General features: G+C 42.5%; 1 protein-coding gene across 1 annotated transcript in view; it reads left to right on the plus strand.

Annotated features, from left to right (window-relative positions):
* The first annotated feature begins 15 nt into the window (after nt 1-15).
* Nucleotides 16-27504, plus strand: part of bcr (BCR activator of RhoGEF and GTPase) — a 76752-nt gene continuing 49263 nt past the window's right edge. The window contains exon 1 of the mRNA XM_010877460.4: nt 16-2310. Coding sequence (XP_010875762.3) covers nt 816-2310 — 1495 coding nt within the window. The 5' untranslated portion in view covers nt 16-815. The remainder of the gene's footprint in view (nt 2311-27504) is intronic.

Here is a 27504-nt window from a genome sequence, read left to right on the forward strand (position 1 = left end):
GGTCCCTCCCTTTCCTGCAGCTCTCTGTCTCAGTGCGACTGCGAGGTTGAGATGGAAGCACAACCAGGCACAAGCAAGAAACGAGGAAAATCTGGATTTAAACTATACACTGAAAATGAACGGCGTAAACATGGGATAACAAGGCAAAACAAATTGTAATTCATCTTCGGTTCTAAATAAGAGCAAAAGCAAAGCAATTTGTCGTGGGTAAACTATCGTTCTCGCTTTTCTTCTTTTATACCATTCTCCTTGGACGCTGCTGGTACAAAGGGCTGGAACAACTGGAGGCGATAATGGAACTGGGATGTTGTCATGTGAATGAACGAGGGTCATCGATGAAAGGAATATACAGAAAAATCTTAACTTGAATAAGAAAATAGAAAGCAATATGTTCGAGAGTGGTTACTTCATCACACGGGAGTTATAGATCCAGAAGATCATCAGTTCAGGAGGACAGCTGTCATTGTGTTGAGACTGAGATTTTTTAAAATCATATTCTGCAACTGGTCTTTCTGGAATAATGCAGAAAAGGCGACATCGTCGTCGAATTCTATTGGTGTCGGACACATTCGTTGGTTTGAGTAATAAGCCTTCTATTTCTATTGTTGACAAATTGTGACTCCGAAATCTGCAGAGGATGACAGCAGTTAAACGGACAGTTTTTTGAATGTTATTTTTTTCGTATTGTAGGCTCTTTAGGTATATTCATTTCATATTATTTTTCCCTGTCGGAAACTGGATGATAAGCGAGCAATAACGAGCCTGTAGGCTATTGGTGACATCACCTCAGTCAGATTTTTTGCAGTCCAGTTAATATGGTGGAGCCAGTGGGATTTATTGAAGCGTGGAAAGCGCAGTTCCCTGAGTCAGACCCCCCAAAGATGGAGCTACGGTCAGTGGGGGGCATCGAGCAGGAGCTGGAGAAGTGCAAAGCCTCCATCAGACGGCTGGAGATGGAGGTGAACAAGGAACGCTTCCGCATGATCTACCTGCAGACACTGCTGGCCAAGGAGAGAAAGAGCTATGACCGCCAGCGTTGGGGTTTCAGGAAGGCCCAGATGAATGAGGGAGGGGACCAGGCAGGGATGGGTGCTGAGTCTCAGCAGCCACATGTGCAGGAACAGGGGGAGCGAAGCCGGTTCCAGCCAGTGGGAGAAGCCCGGTCCAAACCTAAACCCCCTCCAGCCCGAAAGTCAGCTTCCCACGGTGACGGACTAGAACTCCAGTCTGCCTTTGAGTTACCCCAGCAGGCAGAGCACAGCGAGACAGACGGCCTCTCGCCCTCCAAACAGAAAGGGGGTATATCCCCTCGCCGCCCACATCCACCCCCAAACAAGGATCTGCCAACTGACCCCAATGACAAGCTTGGCATGGGATTGGGGGTAGCGGCGCTGAGGTCCAACTTTGAGAGGATCAAGCGGGCCAACTCTCACTCTGCCGGGGATGGAGGGAAGAGCCAGGAGAAGCAGCAGCAACCCTTTTACACCAACATGGAGTTCCACCATGACAGGGGCCTAGTCAGGGTCAATGACCGAGAAGTCTCTGACAAGATCAGCACAATGGGCAGTCAGGCCATGCAGATGGAGCGCAAACGGTCCCTGCACTCTCTGCCTGGCAACCTGGCCACTGTGGCGGGTGAGCTCCGCACCCGGCCCGTCTACAGGGGGCGCTCTACGGAGAGCACCTGTGGGTACGACGCTGAGTACGAGGACGGGGACCCCAACCCACGTCACCCCAGAGCCAACGGGGGCAAACAGCCCCCTCCACCGCCATGGCAGCCGTCCGACTTCCAGCCCTACACTAGCGTCTACGTGGGTGGGGTGATGATGGGTGAGGGCGGGGGGGATGGGAGAGGGGGCGTTACCATGAGGGACCACGTAGGGGATGAGCATCACCTGACTTGGCCCCGCCGCTCCTACTCTCCCGGCAGCTTTGAGGACGTGGGGGGCGGAGGCGGCGGCTACACGCCAGACTGCAGCTCCAATGAGAACCTGACTTCCAGCGAGGAGGACTTCTCGTCCGGCCAGTCCAGCCACGTGTCGCCCAGCCCCACGACGGCTTACCGCCGGCCCTTCAGGGAGAAGAGTCGCTCGCCCTCGCAGAACTCGCAGAACTCCCAGCACTCGTTTGACAGCAGCAGCCCCCCCACGCCGCAGTCTCAGAAGCGGCACCGCCAGCAGGGCAACGTGGTGATGTCGGAAGCCACCATCGTGAGTGTCCGCAAGACCGGACAGATCTGGCCCCCGCTCGACCCGGACTCCATGCCGGCCAGCAGAGCCTCCCATGACAACAGTTTCCATGGAGACCTGGGTGAGTGGCTACTGCTTCCTCTAATACTGTCTCTAGTTACTGCTCTGTTTATGTCTGGAGATTTAAAAGGCTGTCGCATCTCACACACTGGCTTCTAACTGCCATCTGGGGGGAGAAGGGTTCACATGTTAAATAGAAACTGGTAGGATCGATATTCTATGCCATTTATAGCTAATGAAATCCAAAGGTGTGTAAGCTCATCTCACAGCTGCCTTGAATTGGTGCAGTTGATTCTTGTTTGTCAGATGTCACGTTTGACCTCTTGACCGAGACGACCTTTAGAATCCTGTTGAGTTAACTGTGTATTATTTGATCTCTTCACTGTGTGTTCCTTACACACTTCTAAAGCCAGTGTGCCTGGTCAGTTACTCTAGTACGCCGATGAACAATGAACTGTCAGCATTGTTTTCTTTTGTCTGTGTAAGCTGCTTTTCCCCAATTCACCCTTCTGCCTTGTTGCATTTTGACTATGAGCAGGTACCCTCTGTGAGGTGCAATAGGGAACTACATTAGCCTCAGTGTGAGTGTGTGTATTTACCTGATAATGTCCTTTGCGTGGCCTTGTATTGGAGAGCTGCCTCTGCCTTCCTGAAATCTTAGTTTAGTATAGTGAATAACAAATGAGACGGGAGGTCCCTCAGACGCGCTCGGCTCGAGGGGTTATGTGTATGGAATTCTAACCACAGGTGTCTGCAGACATCAAGTCAGCCAAGCAGCCAGTCAGTAGAGAGAAACAGGATCCATCCCAAATGGTCCCCTATCAGGCTTAACGTTTGACCAGGGCCCCTGTTGGTGCCCTACATAGAGGAAGTTACGCCATTTGGGACATCCATAGTCAGAGAGAGACTTCTGACTCAGTCCATGACTATTTCTGAAACCAAACCAGTTTTTTTCCATCTAAATAGCTCTTACTGGAGTCATGGACAAAAGCAAGCTGTTACCCCCCCCCCAACAATCTGTTGCCAAAGCTTTAACCTGTATGTGGCCTCAAGGCCAGGTTGGGCTACTACCTCAAACAAACGAACCACCTCTAGGTGTTAGCGGTTAGTTCAGACCTAGCGGAGTGGATGGTTGTGTGCTAGGCTAGGTGCTAGCTGCAGTGGTGTCATGTATCCGCGGCCTTCCTCCTGACGAGGTGAGTGGCGATTGAACGGCTGCTCGCCTCCTGCAGCCCTGATGGAGCAGACAGGGCTGTGGGCCGTTGGCAGGGGAGGCCTGTTTCTGTGCCAGGATGCCAGGATGAGCTCTCTGTGTCTGCATAGAGGCAGATAAGACTGTCTGCTCTTACAGAGGAGAAGGGAGGGGACAAGTGGAAGAGAAGGGAGGGGAGGAGGAACACCAGCAGCTGCCGCTGAGGGTGTGGCAGGTAACTCTCTCCTCTTCTTCCTCAACACTTTCTTTCCTCTCTGTCTTTCTGTCCCTCTGTTTCTGAATTTTCGCAAATCCTAAAGAATATCATGTGGTCTTTGTTATTTTGTTTGTAACTTTATTTCCAGTTTTGGCCCATTGTCATCCATAGAGGCACGGTTACTGTTGAATTAGGGCTTGTTGGATGACTACTGTAGGTGTTGAATTACTAGATTTAATTTGCTTTTTGCCAGCAAGTTGAATCAAACTACAGCAAAGTATTAATATAAAATCTAATTAATAAATGTATTCGAAAATAACTCACTTCATGCCCTTAATTAGATTGAGGTACAATAACATACTGTTATTCATTTTATTTGTAGTACTTGGGATCAGATTTACTAAAACTATATACAGTATATATAATTAAGACATCTGTCACCAACCCATTGTAATAGAAAATGAGTCAAGTAGGAGTGAAAGTCACCCGGTACTATACAATATACAAAGAAATGAATTTGGTAATATACAAAAAATATTGCCATTTACATTGAACTACACCAACCTAGTAGAAAACATGTCTGTGCACACAAACCAACCCATTTCATGCATCATAGTTTCTGAAGGTACCACATTACAAAAGAGTCTGCTAAAAGCTGATGTAAGGAAACTTCAATGTCCAAGGGACTTTTTTTTTCAAAAGTTATTTCTTTCTTGCCACCCTCCAACACAAGCCAGTTTTATGCAAAGCTCTTGATATGGTTGTCTTTTGCACCAATACTCCACTCCCAGCCATTGAACTCTGTGGCTTCTCTCACTAGTCTTTCTTGTTCGTTCATCCAAAGATTCAGAGAATCTGGAACAATCTATGTGCGTAAGGGTCAAGGCCGGAAAACCATACTGGATGCCCGTGATCTTTGGGCCCTCAGACGGCACTGCATCACATACAGGAATGATACTGTAATGGAAATCACAACATGGGCTCAGGAATACTTCCAGAAAACATTGTCGGTGAACACAATCCACCGTGCCATTTGCCGTTGCCGGCTAAAGCTCTATAGGTCTAAAAAGAAGACGTATCTAAACAGGATCCAGAAGCGCAGGCGTTTTCTCTGGGCCAAGGATCATTTAAAACGGACTGTGGCAAAGTGGAAAAGTGTTCTGTGGTCAGACAAATCAAAATTTGAATTTAATTTTGGAAAATTGGGACGCCATGTCATCCGGACTAAAGAGGACAAGGAAAACCCAAGTTGTTATCAGCGCTCCGTTCAGAAGCCTGCATCTCTGATGGTATGGGGTTGCAGGATTGCATGTGGCATGGGCAGCCTACACATCTGGAAAGGCACCATCAATGCTGACAGTTATATCCAAGTTCTAGAACAACATATGCTCCCATCCAGACGTCTTCTCTTTCAGGGAAGACCTTGCATTTTCCAACATGACAATGCCAGACCACATACTGCATCAATTACAATGTCATGGCTGCATAGAAGAAGGATCCGGGTACTGAAATGGCCAGCCTGCAGTCCAGATCTTTCGCCCATAGAAAACATTTGGCGCATCATGAAGTGGAAGGTGCGACAAAGAAGACCTAAGACAGTTGAGGGACTAGAAGCCTGTATTAGACAAGAATGGGACAACATTCCTATTCATAAACTTGAGCAACTTGTCTCCTCAGTTCCAAGACGTTTGCCGTCTGTTATAAAAAGAAGAGGGGATGCCACACAGTGGTAAACATGGCCTTGTCCCTTGTGTTGATGCCATGAAATTTAAAATCAACTTATTTTTCCCTTAAAGTGATACATTTTCTCACTTAAAACATTTGATATGTCATCTATGTTGTATTCTGAATAAAATATCATTGCAATCTGTTTTTATTCACAATTGTACAGTGTCCCAACTTTTTTGGAATCGGGTTTGTACATTTCCCAACATAAAACCAATGCCACCTTACAATAATTGCTTTTGAGGGTCAGATTTTGAGAGTCAGTTTTAAAAGAATGTTTTAATAATAAAATATAAATATAATTTTTTTTCTGTAATATTTGTAATTCAGTAAAATTAAGAAATTGGTTTAAATATTTCTGCAGTGCACTGTAACTCTGGGAAAAGCGTGCTCAGGAGGCATGGGCAAATGTCTACTGTGTAACGGTGTTGTAGCTAACTGGCTAAATGATCAACTTCCCTTCTTCCTAGCCTTGATAACATGTGACCAAATCCCACACGTACAGGCAACAGAATACGTGGCTAATGGTCTTACTCTCTCCAAGCTGCTTTCTATAGCATTATGTCACTCTTGTCTGGTCTCTTTGTTTTTAGCATGTTTCACTCAACTATAGATGGAACAGGCAGGTAGATCTCAGAGACTGAGTATGGAAGATGTCTCCTTGTGTTTGAGCGATGGTGTGCGTGAATGATGATGATGGAGATGAGGAGAATAATGAGGATGTCAGAGATCAGGAAAATGATGATGATGTGCAGACAGACTAAAAGGCTGATTGGTGTTTTCTCGCTTCACTGGTCAGGGATGCGGGGGGGCAGTACAGAGACACAGATGGGAAGAGCTCTCCTGTTGCGTAACAGTATACACACTCACACACATGCGCTCACACTCATCTTGGGTTATCGTGTTTGTGTGCTTAAACATGTAAATGCATGTATTCTGGTTCTGTATGTTGTCAGTTGGTTATGTAGCTAGCTGGGCTGTTTTATTCTTCCTACTCTCCAATCTGGAGTGAGGGTTTTCGCTGATGTGTTCCTCCAGCATGAAGCCTTTCTCCTAATGTATTGGTTTTGTGTAGCTCACTTGGTAGAGAATGCAGCTTGCAATGTCGTGATTGTGGGTTCAATTCTCACCGGGGCCTGTACAAAACTGTCTGAAAATATATGTAGTCACTGCTGTAAATTACTCTTGCACTGACTCTACAGACTATGTGTTTGTGGATGATTCAGAACATCTGTTAACTAGGACCTATTTTCTTCCTCCACTCCATTGTCGCTTGGCTTGTAGTCACAACAAGGGGAATTCTAACTACTGGGATGTTGGAGAAATAAAGCAAATTAGAAGTGTTATTTATGTATGTTTCATGAAACAGACAAGGTTTTTAGAGACAGAACATATAGTGTTTGCAAGATTGAGTTTTTGGTCAAAATTGGGATTCCCAAAAGGCAAACTGTTTTTTTTTTTTATGGTTTGTCATTTTCTGTTGTTACTTCAGAGAAGATGGTCTTTTTTTCTGGAACCTTGCTTATTTACATAGCATCAAGGACTCTGTCAGGTACCACAACATATTAGAGCAAAATCTATCTGCCTATGCCAAGAGGCTAAAACTGGGTTGTAGTTGGATCTTTCATCAGGACTCTAATCCAAAAACATTCCTTTATATTCGCACAAGAATGTCTCATGAACCACAGAATCCAGCTTTTGCAATGGCCATCCCATTCCCCTGACATAAACAGTGTTGAAAATCTGTTGAGTGACCAGAAGAGATGAGTCCACAAGCGTATGTATTAGCAAACACAACGTGCCATTGGAACACAGGTCTGATGGTTGCTGTTAATGGGCCTCTGTGCTCTCTACTATGTAGATATTTAAAATCATCCTTTTCCATCTACTATAGTCATTTACAACATTAACAATGTCTACACCGTATTTCTGATCACTTTGATGCAAAATATTTTCTAAGTGACCCCAACATTTTGAACGGTAGGTTGGATGTTTCCATGCATCTGTACTGATTGATCCAATGATACAAAGAGCTAAGTGTCTTTGAAAGAGGATTCATTATTGGATCTCTTCCTGGATGACAGTGCCCACATCCACACAGAACAAGGGATCAGTAAATGATTTGATGAGGATACAAATTTGTATCATGTTATGACCTTCACAGTCACCAGATACCAACCCGATAGAACTCCTATGGGAGATTTTGGAGTGGTGTAAGACACCATTATCAGAACACCAAATGATGGGATCTTTTGGAAGAATGGTGTTCAATCCCTCTATTAGAGTACTTGTATAAACTATCCAAAGGAACATTGAAGCTGTTCTGGTGGCTGGTTGGTGGCCCAACAGCTTACTGAAACATTTTATGTTCGTTTGAAATTGTCACCCATCTATGCACGCATGCACCTTGAATATACCTTAATCTCAACAGCAAAATAATACTTTCTTCCGCTGCCAACTACAGTGGTTCAAATCCAAAGGAAAGACTTCAATTTATGAAACACAGAACAAGAATATTGTGACATCATCTTTGAAATACTGTCAAAACACAGGGGACGGAAATAGCCACATGGAAACGTAAGGCTCTGACAAGAATTTCAAGGTAATAGTGGATGGAAGAGTTGAGGCGAGATACTGTCGGAATAGCTCATCATCTTGGCTATAAGTAGGGGGTTTTAAAGAGGGAGAAAGAAGGCTGCTCAAATGTAGGGATTATTTGAGCCTATGTTGGGTTTGTCCAATTCAATTGATCCTCTTTGGTGTACCTCTTAAGCTTCATATCATTATCTTGATGACATCTCACGTGAGGGGGGTTGGAACCAGACACACAGCTCAACGTAAAAACACAGCCTGCTGTATGGCACAATGATAATTGCATCCCCGAAAACTACATCCTACCAAACCTGCACTTGATCGAACTGTAAATGTGCTCACCGCTGCCCCTATTGGCAGGTCTGTACCCTAACTTTAAGTAACATCTTACAATTTCAGCTGTCAATTTTTATTTATGTATTTAGCCTACATAAATAATTTTATTTAAATAACGTTCATGTAATATGTAAATAAAATGTTCTGTTGACACTAGGATTACAAAACCCTAAATTCTTGAGAAGCAAAATCTAATTTGGAATCCTGCGTGTTTAATAAGAGGTTGAGATGTAGTGAATTAATTACTCCAGCCCTCGCAAATTGAAACTCTGAACCAAAGTCCTATATGAAAATAGACAAAAGTGAATTGTCTTCTGTGTGGACACAAAGTGACATATTTCCCTGATCAGTGGCTACAGGATGCTAGCTATAAAGCAGTAACTGGGATTCTGAATGCTCAGGAAAGTTTTGCAGCATATGCCGACCAAAACCAAGACATAGACATCACTCATGGAGCAACATTATTTCAAAAACACCTTGCCACAGGTTGATTGGACTGGCAGTGAACAAAGTGCACACTGTTGTTTAATGTTCACATTTTTAAACAAATTCCTATTATGAATGGTGCCAATGTAGAATCTCTATCTAAAAGCAGTTTGTAATATTTTTTTTGTATTAAAAGTAAATCCACAAACCCAATGTATTAGATACACCTATCTAGTATTTGGTAGAACACCATTTCGCCTCCATCCGCTTCAAGGTTCCATGTGTTGTGTGTTCAGAGATGCCCCTCTGCAGACCACTGTTAAAGAGTGCAAATGTAATTATTTGTGGCTTTTCTCTCAGCTTGGACAAGTTTTGCTATTTTTCTCTGACCTCTGTCATTAACAAGGTATTTTCACTCACAAAACTGCTGCTTGCTGGATGTTTTTTGGTTTACTGCACCATTCTTGGTAAACTCAAGAGACGGTAGTGCGTGAATATCCCAAGAGATCAGCTGTTTCTTAGATTCTGGAACCACCACATCTAGCAGCAACAATTATACCATTGTCAATGTTGCTTTGATCATGTCTTTCCCATTCTATTGTTTGGTTGGACAACTGCTTTTAAAAATGTATTCATGATTTGTTTATATATTGAGTTGCAGCCACATGAATTGCTGTTTGGCTATTTTTATTACTGATAGTGACCAGTGAGTGTATTTCCAGTTTCAGCACTTTACATGTGGTTACTGGCAATGCGCTTTTAGTTAATAAAATTACAACAAAAAAATAAGTGTTTTGTGTTTCCCAGAGGTACAGTTACTCCAGTTACTCCACGCAAAGCCTTTGCTCAATCGTGATGTGTCCAAATAACCAGCTGGTTATCTCACACGTCCCACTCACTCCTAGTGGATTCTTGGGTTTACATGCGGAATCTGCCTATGGGAGATTATTTGAGATGCGATGGTAGAAGTGGGCCACTCCAGGGTGTGCCAGGAAGTGGTGTGGTGACAGAGGGACTCTGATTCAATCAGGACAATTCTGTGTGTGTGTGTGTGTGTGAGAGCGAGAGCACACGCGCTTGAACACGTTTGTGTACACACTGCTGATAGGCATCAATCCCAGGGTTGCGAGGACTATGACACATGAGCCAAGTAGAAATAGTGTGGCGGTGGATTTTCAGTCCCGGTGTGAATCCTGTACCATTCAGCCATTATCTGACGTGACAGAGAACTGGGGTAGCAGCTGAAGCGTCTGTATGAATTTCAGTGGGCTGTCAAGAGGGTGTGTGTGTCTGCGTGTGGGCTGACAATGGAGAGGAATGATTGGTTTAGCAGGCATAAAAACACCAAGGCAGTCTTTACCTCAAGTCAAGCCCACATCCACTGTATTATGACCATGTGGCACAGTGACCTCTTTTCACACCGTGTGTGTGTGTGTGTGTGTGTGAGATTGCCAGGGACTCTTTAAAGCCTCATTCAGCCTCCACTGTTGAGTGAGTCTGGCAGCAGAAGCCTCAGTAACCACAGAAGGCAAACAGGGGCTGGAGTAAAACCAACAGACTCCGAGTGGAGAAGAGGAGGAGGAGATAGATGGAGAGAGGGAGGAATGAGAGGAGGGGAACAGATCCCTCCACAGAGCCAGCTGGGTGCGGAGGCTTCGCTCTCTCTTTCTCTCTCTCCCTAATACAGGAAACGCGGGAAGAGTCCCCCCTCTTTCTAATGGTGAGCCCTGGGACCAATACTACAGTAAAACGTCCCCCTTTGTGCTGTTGGAGAGAAAGCTTTGTCTTAGAGAATTGTGCTGTAGGAAGTGTATAGAATATCACAGGGTGAGTTGATTATGTATGTTCTGTCAGACACTGATTTCAGGGCTCGCTAGATATGCTATTTTGTTTTGAGAAGAGGCATGTATTGAAAATGTGTGTGGTCACAATGGAACACAATGGATATAAAATATTTCAGGTATTCAGGATGATCCTTGGTTTTTGTCGCACAGCAAAATATTTAGATGCACTGTAGAGCCCTGTGTTTCCAGGTGTAGATGGACGTTTTCTCCTGTGCTTTGGTATAAAGCCTTACTGCAGACCGTCTGTCTGGTTGGCTGACTAACTTGCTGGCTTGCTAGCTGGGTTTTGGTGTGCTCATGGCAGATGGTTGGAGCTGTTGTAGTCAGACCCCCTGTGAGAGTTCAAATGCTTGGCTGCTCTAGTTCTGGGCCTAGTCTGGCCTTAATAGGCCTGGGGCAAAATTGGCCAGTGACCCCCACCCTGTGGAAGTGAAGTAAGCAGGACTGACTTGACCTGGTCAGTACCCTCTCCTAAGTGTTTCTGTTGTGTTTCTGTTGTGTTTCTGTATCCTTGTGTGGCCGGATGTGCTTGTGTTTCTGTTTGCTTGTTTCCATGCCAAGTCTCCAACCGCAAACGTCCCTCAGTTGCAAGTATCTTGACTCTTGTAAAAAAAAAAAATTGATTTTTTTCGCCCCGCGTTCCTACCCGCCCTTTCGGAAAATGGTTAAAAAACACATGTAGTCTCTGTGTGTCCGGACAAAGCCCTAGTCACAGGCTGCAGTACAACCGACAACTTGCCTCCATCGCCACATGCTCACCACCACGCCATTGGTCTTTAGTGGTTTAACTGCCCCAGTTTTGCTGGCTTGTTACAGTGCTTAGGTCAGCTCCATGGGTGGGTAATCACAGCCTTTATGGGATCATCAGAGTGCCAAGGGATGGAGAGGACTAGTTTATTGGAACCCTGTGTAATGAGGGTTGTGTGGGTGGTGGAGGCTGGAGGCTAGACTAGCCTATATATCCTGGTGCCATTTTCTGGATTATAGTCCCTTGTCTAAACCTGTCTGGTCATGCAATCCGTCCACCTAATCCCCTGTTGATTCCCTGAATTAAAAAGTAACAATGAGATTATACGGTTCCTCATGTGATGTATCTCGTGCCTCAGTGCGTTCATTATGGCACTGTGTGTGTGCTGTATGTTACAGTGGTCTTATAATCAAAGAATCAGAGAATCAGACACTATCAGGCAGCGATGGTTGGGGGTGGAAGGTATTCCTCAGAGCGGTCCAGGATACACTGTATGTGTGCAGTAAAACTTCATGGTAATGATGGACTTGACATCAGAAACTAGTTTCAACCTACTGTACATTTAAATTATAGTTCCAGTATGGATTGGCAGTCATTTGTAGTCAGAAAGATGTTCAAACCAAGAATGAATGTCAGTAGTGATCCTGACTTTACCTCTTAAAAGTCAAAGCAAGGCATGTGATGAATCAGCAATTTTGCACTTAAATTATTGTCCACCTTAAATTGTCTAATAAATACTCAGTTCTTTTTTTGATAAATCCTCTTAATGGATACAAACAGATTGTAAATGTTTTTGAGAATGTACGTAATATATCTGTGGAAAGATTTGACCTTCACATATTGATTTCTGTCCCTAGCTGGGCATTGTTATGAAAATATGAAAGCTGCTTTTTGGCTGATTTTGTGGCCAAGGCAAGCGGACAATGTTGAAATCATTGTCATTTTCTGTTTGCTGAAAATATACAGTGGATATAAAAAGTCTAGACACCCCTGTGAAAATGCCAGGTTTTTGTGATGTAAAAGAATGAGACAAAGATAAATCATGTCAGAACTTTTTCCACTTTTAATGTGACCTATAATGTGAACAATTCAATTGAAAAACAAACTGAAATCTTTGAGGGAGAAAAATGAAAAATAAAAACCTTACAATAACCTGGTTGCATAAGTGTGCACACCCTCTTATAACTGGGGATGTGGTTGTGTTCAGAATTAACCAATCACATTCAAATTCATGTTAAATAGAAGTCATTACACTCCTGCCATCATTTAAAGTGACTCTCATTAATCACAAGGAAAGTTCAGCTGTTCTTGTAGGATTTTCCTGACATTTTCGTAGTTACATCTCAGAGCAAAAGCCATGGTCCGCAGAGAGCTTCCAAAGCATCAGCGGGATCTCATTGTTGAAAGATATCAGTCAGGAGAAGGGTACAAAATAATTCCCAAAGCATTAGATATACCATGGAACACAGTGAAGACAGTCATCATCAAGTGGAGAAAATATGGCACAACAGAGACATTACCAAGAACTGGACATCCCTCACAAATGTATGAAAAGATGAGAAGAAAACTGGTCAGGGAGGCTTCCAAGAGGCCTACAGCAACATTAAAGGAACTGCAGGAATTTCTGGCAAGTACTGGCTGTGTGTTTCATGTGACAGCAATCTCCTGTATTCTTCATATGAATGGGCTATGGGGTAGGGTAGCAAGACGGAAGCCTTTTCTTACAAAAAAAAACATCCAAGCCCGGCTGAAGTGTGCAAAAAGTCCCCCAAAAGAAGTTCACCTTTCAGCACGACAACGACCCAAAGCACTCATCCAAATCAACAAAAGCATGGCTTCACCAGAAGAAGATTAATGTTTTGGAATGGCCCAGCCAGAGCCCAGACCTGAATACAATTGAACATCTGTGGGGTGATCTGAAGAGGGCTGTGCACAGGAGAGGTCCTCGCAATCTGACAGATTTGGAGCGCTTTTACAAAGAAGAGTGGGCAAATATTACCACGTCAAGATGTGCAATGTCAATAGACTCCTTCCCCAAAAGACTGAGTGCTGTAATAAAATCAAAAGGTGCTTCAACAAAGTATTAGTTTAAGGGTGTGCACACTTATGCAACCAGGTTATTGTTAGTTTTTCATTTTCCCCCTTAAAAGATATCTGTTTGTTTTTCAATTGAATTGTTCACGTTACAGGTCACATTAAAGGTGGAAAACGTTTTGACATGATTTATCTTTGTCTCATTCTTTTACATCACAAGAACATGGCATTTTAACAGGGGTGTGTAGACTTTTTCTATCCACTCTATGCAGTGTTACTTAAAGTTCAATTAATGAGAAAACTGTGTACTAAATAGTGTAAGGAATTATTCGACCATCTAAACTGCTGTGAAATGTAAAAAAAACAGAACTGTGTTTAAAGTTGTTTTAAATTGATGGACTGGTTCATAGAGCCGGGAGGGGATGAAGCAGTCAATCCCAACTCAAGCCTTGCACTTTTGAATATCTGGTAATGGCTCCACCTTGACCACCAATAGGGTAAATGTAGAATTGACCATAATACTTAAATCCTCTCAGATCTCCACAAGTGCTTAGGGTTTAGGGCTCCATTTTGGATTAATTTGCTTGTAATTCACTATTTTCCACATGTGGTAGAAATCCTGTGTGTAACGCATTTTTTATTTAATGTAGTTAGGAAATTATTAAAAAAACGTGGTCTGGCTAGCCATGTTTGTTTAATTGATCAATAACAATTATAAAAAATTTCCAGATTTCACTTTGTTGATGTTTAATGGAGCGTTCTCTCTTATACTAGATTAGGCTTTCTCAACAGCTGCTTTGTGTTTGGTTCTCTCGCAGTCAATGACTGCCTGCACCTTTCCAAAGTTTCTCCGGGTTTAACACAGAGCAAGGGGAAAACCAGGACTGAATTGTAGATGGAGACTTTGGACCAATGAGGGTCTCCCGGCCTGTGATTATCCAATTGGATTTTAGGAAGGGGTGGCAATGAAAATGTGGGGAATCACTGCCAAATGTCAGCAATGCCTGCAAGCCATTACTGCCTGTTTTTTTTCTCTCTTTCTCTGTCTCCTGCTTTTGTCTTTTCCTCCGAATATAAGAGCAGTAAGTGTTTGTCGGCAATGTGTTTTTAGTGGAAAAGGTTGAAGGTAGATTAAAGGTAGATACAGTTCTGGTCATAAGCCCTGTGGGTTCATGGTCAGGGTTTACAGTAGGGATGTGGATTAAAAAAAGGTTTAATTATGGTTTCACCTGTTTGTGGGACTCCCAATGGAGTTTTCACATATCAGGAGAGGAGAGACGTGTTGATAATTTCAATGTAGAACCGAGACCTCAAAATACTATATCCTCACAACACTTAGGTTCAAATACGGCATGCATTTTGTGGTGTCCCATTTGTGATGAGGGCCCTGCCTCACTGCAGAAACTCCCAGCAGACTCGTGAAATGTTGTCAGACACACATCTGATGCGGTTCTGCTTCTTGTCACACTGCTGTCTCCACCAGGAAGTGGACATTGGGATCGGAAACACCGGAGAAATACGTCCTCTTGTTGAGCTCGTTAATGTAAAGAGTTACAAACCAAGGCGACCGTATTGAATCACTTACCCTCCAAACCTGGATAGTGTCTGCAAATTGCATCGCCCTTCGCATGTCCGCTGGAACCAGGGCCAGGGTCTCACAATGACACTGCTAGCGACTAAGCAGTGACGTTACCACCGCTGCCCCTTTTCTCACAGTTCTATGCTTTATGATTCGATACTGTGATTCATTTATTATTATTTATTGTTTATCCTCTTGAACTTTTTAAAACAATTGAAAGAAAAAAATATTTTTCTCACATATGTGTGTCACAATTAAAAGCACTGTTCATTTAAAACTTTGTGCAATCTTCCTTTTCCAAGCTAATAGCGCTGAGTCTTCTCCTATAATGCATAACGACAGCCATGGTCATGCAGGAAAACCTAATGCCTACTGTGAATTATTATGGTGGATCTGTGATGTTGTGGGGGTGTTTTAATTCCAAAGGCCCTGGGAACCTTGTTAGGATACTGCAACATGGACTCGGTCAAATACGAGGAGATTTCAGGCCAAAACCTGTCTCTCTCTGCCAGGAGGCTAAAACTGGGTCGTTGTTGGATCTTCCAGCAGGACGATCCAAAGCACACCTCTTAATCTACACAAAAAGGGTTCACTGTCCATAGGATCAAGGTTTTGCAATGGCCATAACAGTCCTCTGACCTAAATTCCGTTTAAAACTTGTGGGGTGAGCTGAAGAGGGGAGTCCACAGGGCAGGAAGAATCTGGAGAGTTTCTGTATGGAGGAATGGTCTCAGATCATATCCGTGTGTTCTCCCACCTCATCATTATTAAAGATGACTCAGAGCTCTTATCTTGGCAATTGGAGGGTGGACAAGTTATTAAACACATGCCAATAATTGTGGCCTGCATGTTCTTGAATGAAATAATAATTTTCTAACAAGTTTACTCAATTAGAAGTTAGTTTACTCATGATTTGTTTTGTTTTCAATCTAGCTGATGAACAACAACATTAGATCACAGCCTGTTTTTGTTTATATTTACCTGGGTTGCAGTAATTATGGATAGCACCATATAATTCCTGAACATTTTGAAAAAGATGATGAAGAACAAGTTTTGATGGTTGTGATATCAAATATATTGTGATAGTGTAAAAATGATACTCTACTGTAAAAAAAACTATATAGGTCAGAATGTGAATCGGTGAACTTTGCTGTAAACAAAATGTATAGCAATCATTCATTACACTCAGCAATTCTTTCTCTCTCTAATTCTGTCTAATGTCTTCCACTCTGGGCAGTCTCCCTCCTTTGGGCCTTGTCAACTCTCCATCAGTCTGTCTCTGGCACACACACACTATCTGTCTTTGTTGTAGGAATATGTTTGTGTGGGGAGGGTGATGTGTGCTTGAGCTATAGGAGGTGCAGGAGGGGGGTATGTGTTTGTGTGTGTGTGTGTGTGGGGGGGGGGGGGTGTGCTTGACGCGGGGGGCTCGGCTGTAAAAATAGCAGATTATCGAATGAGTGAGGAAAATGGCTGCCTGCTAGTCGGGTGAAGACTGAGTGGTAAGTGGTTTGGTCCTCAATGGAAATGGCCATGGAGTTGTGAGGATTCTGAGTCCTGTTTCTTCGAACATCCCTGGAACTAACGCTGAACCAGACCCAGTGGACTGAACAGGAGAAGCCCGGGCCAATTCTAATTCAACGCTCAGAGGTGGGTGGGTGGGTGGGGGGGGTCGTCTCCTGCTTTTAGCTAGTTACAGCGCGCCACATTTATCTTACAACTCAAGAGAGGGGAGGGACGTGTAGTAGAAGAGACACCAGATGTTGATTGTCTACCACTCCTGAGTTACATCAGCAGATAGTCCAGAGGTTGGAGCATGGGGCCTGGAACGGAAATGTTGCATCCTCCAATCCCAGAGCCGACAAGGTGAAAAACCTGTACATTTCTAATCCAAATTGTACTGGATAAGAGTGTCTAGAAACTGTCTAAAATGTAAATGGTGTTTCAATAGCCAGTCTGTCTCGGCCTCTCTGCTGGCATGGTGGAGGAAAGCCCAGGCCAACTCTTGGCCCACTTCTCTCCTTCATACCGAAGAGAAATAGATTTGGGCTCTTTCCAGCTCAACCTTTGCCTGGAACACACTCACTCTCCATTTTTGGACTTACAAATATGTACACTGATTGATTATGGACATATATTTAACAATAAATCCCTGATAAGCTTTTTTGACTGCTTTACCCCCATATATAAGCTTTTTACTCAATGTATTATTAAACTTACACTGTGTGTCCTCATGGTTGAAATGTTAGGTCTGGCCTTGGAAAGTTAACAGATTATTACAAGCTGATCTCTTGTTAAATCATCAACACATGCTAAAACCCCCATCCAACTGATCTCAATTCCATCCATCATTTGCCAACAATTAAGGCTTCCTAACACGGATGTTGATGTTGTCTTTTAGTTTTGATGGCATCTAAACTTTTAAGACTATTTCTCTGGTTAGTGTAATCATCAGAACAACTTTACGAGCAGATAATATATATTTGACAATAGTTTTTTCCTCACTATGTTTCCTCAAGTATTTCCTCATTAGCATGACAAAACTTCTCCACCAAAATGCCACACAAACACGTTGTACACGTCATATGAATAGAAAATGGATGTCGAATAATTTTATACATTAAATACATCTGTCATTAAAACAACATTGTTACAATATAAACTAATATCATAGGTAAAAAATCCTTGAACAGTCCATGTTTGTAATGTGCAACTAAATCTTTTAACTGATGTATTTTCTCCTAATTTTCCTGATATCCAATTTGGCATTATTACTAACTAGTTATGGTGAAATGTTTAAATAAAATCTAACTCATGGGGAGCAGGCCTAATACTGCTTTACTCTTAGTTTCTACAGAAGATGCATATTTAATTGCCGGCACTAGTATAGAATCTAGTCCATCTGTCTGGTGTCATGATCACTATTATAGAATCTAGTCCATCTTTCTGGTATCATGATCACTAGTATAGAATCTACACCATCTGTCTGGTGTCATGATCACTATTATAGAATCTAGTCCATCTGTCTGGTGTCATGATCACTATTATAGAATCTAGTCCATCTTTCTGGTATCATGATCACTAGTATAGAATCTACACCATCTGTCTGGTGTCATGATCACTATTATATAATCTACACCATCTGTCTGGTGTCATGATCACTATTATAGAATCTAGTCCATCTGTCTGGTGTCATGATCACTATTATAGAATCTAGTCCATCTTTCTGGTATCATGATCACTAGTATAGAATCTACACCATCTGTCTGGTGTCATGATCACTATTATAGAATCTAGTCCATCTGTCTGGTATCATGATCATTAGTATAGAACCTACACCATATTTCTGGTATCATGATCACTATTATAGAATCTAGTCCATCTGTCTGGTGTCATGATCACTATTATAGAATCTAGTCCATCTTTCTGGTATCATGATCACTAGTATAGAATCTACACCATCTGTCTGGTGTCATGATCACTATTATAGAATCTAGTCCATCTGTCTGGTGTCATGATCACTATTATAGAATCTAGTCCATCTTTCTGGTATCATGATCACTAGTATAGAATCTACACCATCTGTCTGGTGTCATGATCACTATTATAGAATCTAGACCATCTTTCTGGTATCATGATCAGTAGTATAGAACTTAGACCATCTGTCTGGTATCATGATCACTTGAAACTGTAACAAATAGGAATCAAATGATAAAAAAATTTCACCCTGTAATCAGGCTTGGTTTAAATCAGCCTGCGTGTGTGGAGTTCTGCATGTTGGTTGCAATTTATATCTTGATTTGTCAGTCCTTGAAACCAGTTCTCTGGTAGTGACTGACCTCTTTTCTTTTTTCAACTAAGGATTCAAGGTGATTGTGGTTTTTTAATGGACAATATCCTCTGTATCGGTATATATATCACTGTACAGGCTGTCATCTAATCACGTTCATCTTTGTTTTCTTTTCCATCACTTCACCCTCTTCCCGCTCTGTCACTCTCTCTTTCACTCTCTCTCCTACACACTCACACTCTTCCTGCTCTAGTTTTAATCTTCACATGTCATTGTTATGGCACCTCTCCTTTATTTGGTCCACTTTAATAGACTATAAATGGCTTAGCTCAGGGCCGAACAGTGTTTAGCAGAGACAGCCAGCAAGCTGTGTTTCTTTTACAGGGCTCCAAGGACAGACACGGCTACCTGCTCTTTTAGTTCTCCCCTCTTTTTGTTTAGTTTACCACACACACACACAATTTGACCTAAAATCCCTAAACCTAAAGATAACCCTAACTTTAAACCCTTAAGCTTTCTGTAAACCCTAAACCTTTCTCTAATCCTAAAGTAACCTTTCTAAAAGTTCTGAATGGACAAAAGGTCCTGACTTGTGGTCTTCTGTAGTAATGTAGTCCATCCCTTTTGGGAGCACAGGGACCTGTCATACATTATTGAGACTAGAGCCCCTCCTCTCTAGGCAGTGGTGTGTCATGTTCATAGAGTGCCCCATCAGTCATAGAGAGATTCTGATTGGATTCCCAGAGGGACAGACAGGCAGCCCCTTCAGTGTCATGACTGGCACTTCTGTTCCCCCGCCACCCTCCCTGTAACCCCCCACCCACACACACCCACACGCACCTCTTCCCAGTTCACTTGCCCTCCCCCACACACACAAATACACACACATCTCTCGTTCCATTCAATAGGTTAATGATTCTGCAGAGCACAAGGTGTCTCACATTACCACCAGGCAACCCCTGTCATAAAGACAGCTGCTATTTCTTTAAGTTTTAAGAAGCAATATGTTTAAATATAACGGACTGGAAAATGTTACAGTCTTAGAGGAGAGAAAAGGCCAATGGGAGTGGATCTTACAAACCCAGATACAAGCACCCATGAGACTGACTTGGCTTTGAAGAAGGGAGAGTGGAATCGGTGTTCCGTTACACAATGAAAGATGGCTTCCAAAAACAAATGCACTCTAAGGAGTGAAGAGATGAAACTCGTTGGAAATGTCTGGTGATTTACACTAACATAATTAGGCATAATCAATTAAATTACCCGGCAAGGTAAAATGCCATCACTGAAAATGCAAAAAAAGAGAATGCAATTTGCCCAGCCAACAACACAGAGCCGCTACCTCGCTCCCAAGCCTACACAGGCCCAATGGGATAAACAGATGTGTGTAATGTGGTGTGTGTGCTAAGAGGCTGTCTACAGCTGTGCTGGTGACTCTGCTGAATCTCTAGCTGTGTCCTCTAGACTGTACCAAGTCTAAGCCCTGCAGCACTGGTAACCAGGATGTGTCCTAAATCGCAGAGGATCTAAAAGAACTTCACAGCACCAAACAAATCATGGTGTGGGAAAGTGTTGCATGTAAAATGTGCCCCCTGATTTGTAATTCCTTGTAGTGTGTATTCTCCCATGGCAAAGGGCAGGACGACCCATACACAAACACTGGGGGGATTAGTTGTTCCTCACTATTGCTGTGAAAAGAGGAACTAACAAAATAGCTTTACCAAGGAGTCTAAAAAAAGCTCATGTGAACCAGCCGGTGCCCTTAAATAGAGGCTTTATGAAGACAAAGGAGAACCACATCCAGCCTGGTCTTAATGTACAGTAGGGGCTTAGTGGAATTTAATGGCTGCAATTTATTCAAGAAAGGGGAAGTGAGGGTGGATGGCTGGAGCTCTGGTGAGACAATAGCGCCCTATTCTTTATGTAATGTACTATTATCCCTAGTGGTTATCTATCTATATATAACTATATCTCGCTCTTTTTCCCTCTGCTTCTGTATCCTAGAGGCTACACATATAGCTAGCTGCCACTCTTATGTAAGGAAATTAGGCAGTGTTGCATTTTTCATGCGTGTCATGTTTTGGAGCTCAGGGCCTAGCTGGCTTATGTCATCTCTCTCAGGCTTAGGAGGAGGTCTTAACTGTCTGCTGTGGCAGAGCTCGGGTCTCTTCGAACGATGTCTCCCTTCTCTCTATTTAGGGGAACTCGCAGGTTTTATTTATTCTCTGCTGAAAGTCAAGCAGCAAAGTGTTTGTGTTGAGTTGCCAACGTTGTAGGCAGGGTTCGCTCTGCTCAGGACCACAGCCGGGCAGACCCTATGTCCTTGGACCGCTGTACATAGGGAATAGGGGGCCTTTGAAGAAGGTCCCTTGGTGTTTATGAGTTTGTCAGGCATGTTAACGGGCCGTGTTTAGCATGCTGCTCAGCAGTGGAGCTGGTATCGATTGGTTGTCGCTCCACGTTGATTCACTCTACTGTAAATGACTGATTCTATTGACAAACGACACTCCTGGCACGCTGTAATTCACCTGTCACCAAGGGAGAGAGTTTATTCATTTATTTAATTATATATAAAAAAAAAATTGTATCCATCCAAGTCGAGAGTAAGGCCCTGCCTCATCGACCAGAATCCCAATGGTCTCGTGACAGTTGATGTCGAGCCGATGCCGTTCTGGTTCTCACCACGCTGCCCGCTCCACCAGGAAGTCTAACCGGGGGTCCTTAGACGCCGATGTTGGCCAGTGGCCCTGGCCTTGGTGGCGCCCCTGTCCTAAACACTCGCTTGTCCGAGAAGCCTGTTTAAATGGGTTCTTAAAACAGTCCAAACTAGACAGAGATTGTAGTGGTGTGGGGAGGCCCGAGGGATGTAGATGGTTACATTGAGACCCACAATATTAGGTCATATGTACAGTAGGCTACAATAGGCTTACTGTAAATGTCCCTCAGACCGCAGGCCTGGCTAAAACTAGAGTGAGGTTGGTTGTGAGGGGTGACCTACCTGTGTGGATGAGGTGGGGATTTTAAACCCCTGAAGACCCTTTATAACAAAGTTACCCATAGCTGCCATCACCTTGTGTGGTATAATGTGATTTGTGGGTTCAGTAATGTGTGTGTCTGTCTGTCTTTCTGTCTGTCTTTCTGCGCTCTGAGGAAAATAGAAGCCATTTACAGTAATGTCCTATATTAAGAGGCCTAACGCTGGCACGAGACCAGTCAAGGTTAAATAAATCCATTAAACGGAATGGCTTGCAGGCTTTATTTTGTGCATCGAAGGTTAGATCTGATGTAATTGCAGCTATATCCAGCCAGCATAATTGATATCAAGCCAGACTGTATTGTATTATTCCTGTGCCTGTGGATCATTTGATATTGATGGAGGCCACTTCATGTAGTGTTTTTAGATCCAAGGCCAGACTGGGATGAGACCAACCTGTTCAACCTGCTTAAAAATACATTGTATCTGAAATGAAGGGTTATGACTTCCCATCACCGTAAGATGTTCCGGTAGTATAGCAAAATCCTGTTTTCTTGAGTCATGACCAGATGCATGATAAGACTCTCAGTAACATGTGTGTGTTCTGTTTCCATTAAAGCCCCTTAGAAGAGAGTGGAAAATACCAGGGTTTAAAAAAAAATAAACATCCTCATCACAGATAATGCGATTTTCTACAAAACTCTTCCTTGATGCATTTCTAACCTCACTTCCTTCATATTTTAATATCATTAGCAAATAAGCAGTATAATCCCACTTTTAATAAAAATTGTTTAACATAGTGAGGTCACAAAAATATTTGGATATTGAATTGGGCTCATAGGCCAAACAAGCTAGGGAGTGGGTGAAGTATGCTACAATGCTTGTCAATGCTACAATTGTTGTCCACAATATATTTTTACTGTCTGCAAAGAGCCAATGCCTTTGTCTTTCATGTTCCAGTATTCCGTTCAGACCAGTGTGCGCTATGGTCTGAGGGGCTGTTACAGCATGGAGTGTGGGGATATGGGGTTAAAAGGGCACGCTCTACATCAGCACCTTCCTCTGTTCACAGTATTTTGGGTATGAAGCAGTAGAGACTCTGACTCTTCTAAATGGCTCACCATATTTGGGCTGTGATCATGTAACAGGGACTGCAGACAGAACATCTGCCTGTAAGGACATAAGATGTGTGTGCGTTCTGTTGTTGACGCTAGGCATTAGCTCTGGTCCATAGAACTTGGTTTGTGTGGTAATTGGAGATGAAAGACAATAGTGCGATATGGTAAACTCCATGCAGTGTTCAACTTGAGCATAACATCTATGATTTTCTAAATGAACCATGTTCCTTTTTATCCTCAATGTCTGCTTTTTGGCGGGCATAATTAATTTTACAGTGAATGTAGAAAACCTAATTCTCTTTGGCCAGAATAGAGTAGGTGGCCAGATACATCATATTTATAAAGGACGTCAATGGTGTTTGTTTATATACTTCTCAGAAGAACTACTAACTAAACACACACATCAACAATTGATTTGTAGTTTGTCTTTCCTGAGGCATAAAAGTAAAACATCTGAAGTCCCATAACATTGGAATGGACCATGTGGAACTCAGAGAGCAGAGTGCTTATGCTCTAAACCACATGTTGCTTTCCCACATTGCTCCCTATTTTCATAATACACAAAAAAAATGTCACCCCAATTTTAACCATACCCTTAACTTTCCAAACCACCCAAAACTCCCAAATATAACCCTAAACCTAATTCTAACCCTAAACCAAAGTAGGACCCTAACCTTAACCAAGCCTAAAAAAGCCATTTATAAAAGTGAGGACTGTACAATGTCCACACAACTAGTCTTGATTTACCATGGGTTACTATACTACATCTGGTCCTCACAACTAGTCATGATTTACCATGGGTTACTATACTACATCTGGTCCTCACAACTAGTCATGATTTACCATGGGTTACTATACTACATCTGGTCCACACAACTAGTCATGATTTACCATGGGTTACCATACTACATCTGGTCCTCACAACTAGTCATGTTTTACCATGGGTTACCATACTACATCTGGTCCTCACAACTAGTCATGATTTACCATGGGTTATTATACTACATCTGGACCTCACAACTAGTCATGATTTACCATGGGTTATTATACTACATCTGGTCCTCACAACTAGTCATGTTTTACCATGGGTTACCATACTACATCTGGTCCTCACAACTAGTCATGATTTACCATGGGTTATTATACTACATCTGGTCCTCACAACTAGTCTTGATTTACCATGGGTTATTATACTACCTCTGGTCCTCACAACTAGTCTTGATTTACCATGGGTTATTATACTACATCTGGTCCTCACAACTAGTCATGATTTACCATGGGTTATTATACTACATCTGGTCCTCACAACTAGTCATGATTTACCATGGGTTACTATACTACATCTGGTCCACACAACTAGTCTTGATTTACCATGGGTTACTATACTACATCTGGTCCTCACAACTAGTCATGATTTACCATGGGTTATTATACTACATCTGGTCCTCACAACTAGTCATGATTTACCATGGGTTACCATACTACATCTGGTCCTCACAACTAGTCATGATTTACCATGGGTTATTATACTACATCTGGTCCTCACAACTAGTCATGATTTACCATGGGTTATTATACTACATCTGGTCCACACAACTAGTCTTGATTTACCATGGGTTACTATACTACATCTGGTCCTCACAACTAGTCATGATTTACCATGGGTTATTATACTACATCTGGTCCTCACAACTAGTCATGATTTACCATGGGTTACTATACTACATCTGGTCCTCACAACTAGTCATGATTTACCATGGGTTACCATACTACATCTGGTCCTCACAACTAGTCATGATTTACCATGGGTTACTATACTACATCTGGTCCACACAACTAGTCTTGATTTACCATGGGTTACTATACTACATCTGGTCCTCACAACTAGTCATGATTTACCATGGGTTACCATACTACATCTGGTCCTCACAACTAGTCATGATTTACCATGGGTTATTATACTACATCTGGTCCTCACAACTAGTCATGATTTACCATGGGTTATTATACTACATCTGGTCCTCACAACTAGTCATGATTTACCATGGGTTATTATACTACATCTGGTCCACACAACTAGTCTTGATTTACCATGGGTTACTATACTACATCTGGTCCTCACAACTAGTCATGATTTACCATGGGTTATTATACTACATCTGGTCCTCACAACTAGTCATGATTTACCATGGGTTACTATACTACATCTGGTCCTCACAACTAGTCATGATTTACCATGGGTTACCATACTACATCTGGTCCTCACAACTAGTCATGATTTACCATGGGTTACTATACTACATCTGGTCCACACAACTAGTCTTGATTTACCATGGGTTACTATACTACATCTGGTCCTCACAACTAGTCATGATTTACCATGGGTTATTATACTACATCTGGTCCTCACAACTAGTCATGATTTACCATGGGTTACTATACTACATCTGGTCCTCACAACTAGTCATGATTTACCATGGGTTATTATACTACATCTGGTCCTCACAACTAGTCATGATTTACCATGGGTTACTATACTACATCTGCTACTCATGAGTATAGTAAAACCTGTAAACACTAAAACACCAACACACTCTAAGCACAAGTAAAGATAAATTAAACACACATACATACTATGACAAGTATAAACTAAAACACACACATACATACTGTGACAAGCATAAACTAAAACACACATACATACTGTGACAAGAATAAACTAAAACACACACATACATACTGTGACAAGAATAAACTAAAACACACACATACATACTGTGACAAGTATAAACTAAAACACACACATACATACTGTGACAAGTATAAACTAAAACACACACATACATACTGTGACAAGAATAAACTAAAACACACACATACATACTGTGACAAGCATAAACTAAAACACACACATAAATACTGTGACAAGTATAAACTAAAACACACACATACATACTGTGACAAGTATAAACTAAAACACACACATACATACTTTGACAAGTGGCCGGTTGCTCCTGAAGAGGTGTCTGCACTGCCCTGGCCTTGGTTTTGCCTGATTGGTCCACTGAGGAGAAAGTGGGTCACATGGGGGCCTTGTCCCATTTTAGGGGCTTTTGTTTGTTTTCAGTGGAGTTTGTAAGCCAGGCAGGACGTTTGAGGGATTTATGAATGGGCCTCTCTTTGTCGTCCCCCCCCCCCCCTCTCTCTCTCTCTCTAATTCTCTCTTTACTCGCCCTTTCTTTACCTTGGAATAACTGTACAGTAGTGAACTGAACACATCCTTTCAGTGTGTGGGGTCTTGGTGTTTTGACTTATGTACGTAGGTAATGTATTTACTCATGTCTTGGTCTAATACTGTACACATTCAGTGTTTTATTCAGTGGGAAAACGGCAAGATCAATGTTAATATGTGCAATACCATTGGCACACAGTTGTATTAGTGATATATTGTCTAGTATCCCCACGGTAACACATCTGCTATTGGCTGGCTACCTCCAAAAAAAACCTGACTGACAAGATGAATGGCTTTGAGTCTAGGAGACCACCCTAACCCCCTCACACACACCCACACACACACTCACACACTGGCATGTGAAAATACACCAATACAGCCCCTTTTGGAGTAGAGGAAGACACCTCCTTAGACACATTTAGTTGAAGGGTTGTGGACACTAACATGATGGCAGTACTAAGATATTCTTGCTGTCCAAGAATATCAAGGATTTAGTTCTTTTGGTGGGGTGGGTTGGGTCGGGGCTGATATGTTGAGTGAAACATCTCCTTTTTATTCATCTGGCTGACTGAATGGTTTTACGGTTGGAGTGCTAACCTTCAACCAACCAAACAATTCCAAAACTAGATCTTTGTCTGACATGAATCATTGATGTGGGCGGGAGAGTGTGCTCTCTGTCTGACGGTCTGTTTGACTCACCACCTGGCTGATCCAGACAGTGTATGATGACGGCGGTGTGAGGGAGGGCTTAAAGAATGACTTAAAGGACTGCCAGATCAGGCCAGTACTGCCTCGTTTCACCCATACTGCCTCCAAACCCACGTAAAGGGTGATAAGGCCCAACATTTACAAACCAAAGCCCAAAACATTAAGTGAAGTGCTGTAGCTATCATCAAATTCAGTACAACATTGTAGGGGAACATTTTGTCTTCAAAGGCAACAGTGGGTTTTAGAAGTTATATATACCTTATACCTCACTTGTTATTATATTCAAGGCCTTGGTGACCACATAGGGTACCCACTAGGGCCATACCACTAAGGGGCCTCAGAGAGGAAGTAGGAATGTACACTTTATGCTGGTTTTGCTAGAATACTCCCAGTTGATGGAAAATCACAGATGGGCTGGAAACTAACAAAAATAAACATATTGAGATATTAAAAGACAATCAGACTAAAGACGGTCAGCCCATTCACTGGTTACTAAGGCACTTATTTAAACAAATATTCAACATGCTTTTACCAAAAGACCTGGGGATGAAGGACACAATGGAACAATACAAAACGAAGCAGCATCTTTAGTTTATAAAAAGTGGATTTGGACCGGTTAACAGCAGTGGGGTGAATTAGCTTGCTTAAAGACATTGTTGTGGATTTGGGTGATACACTATTTTAATTTGATGGCCAAGCAAAGGAAACATCTGTGGCCGAAGAGTACATGTCTGAAGCCA

Source organism: Esox lucius, chromosome 14 (genome assembly GCF_011004845.1).
Source record: "Esox lucius isolate fEsoLuc1 chromosome 14, fEsoLuc1.pri, whole genome shotgun sequence".
NCBI lineage: Eukaryota > Metazoa > Chordata > Actinopteri > Esociformes > Esocidae > Esox > Esox lucius.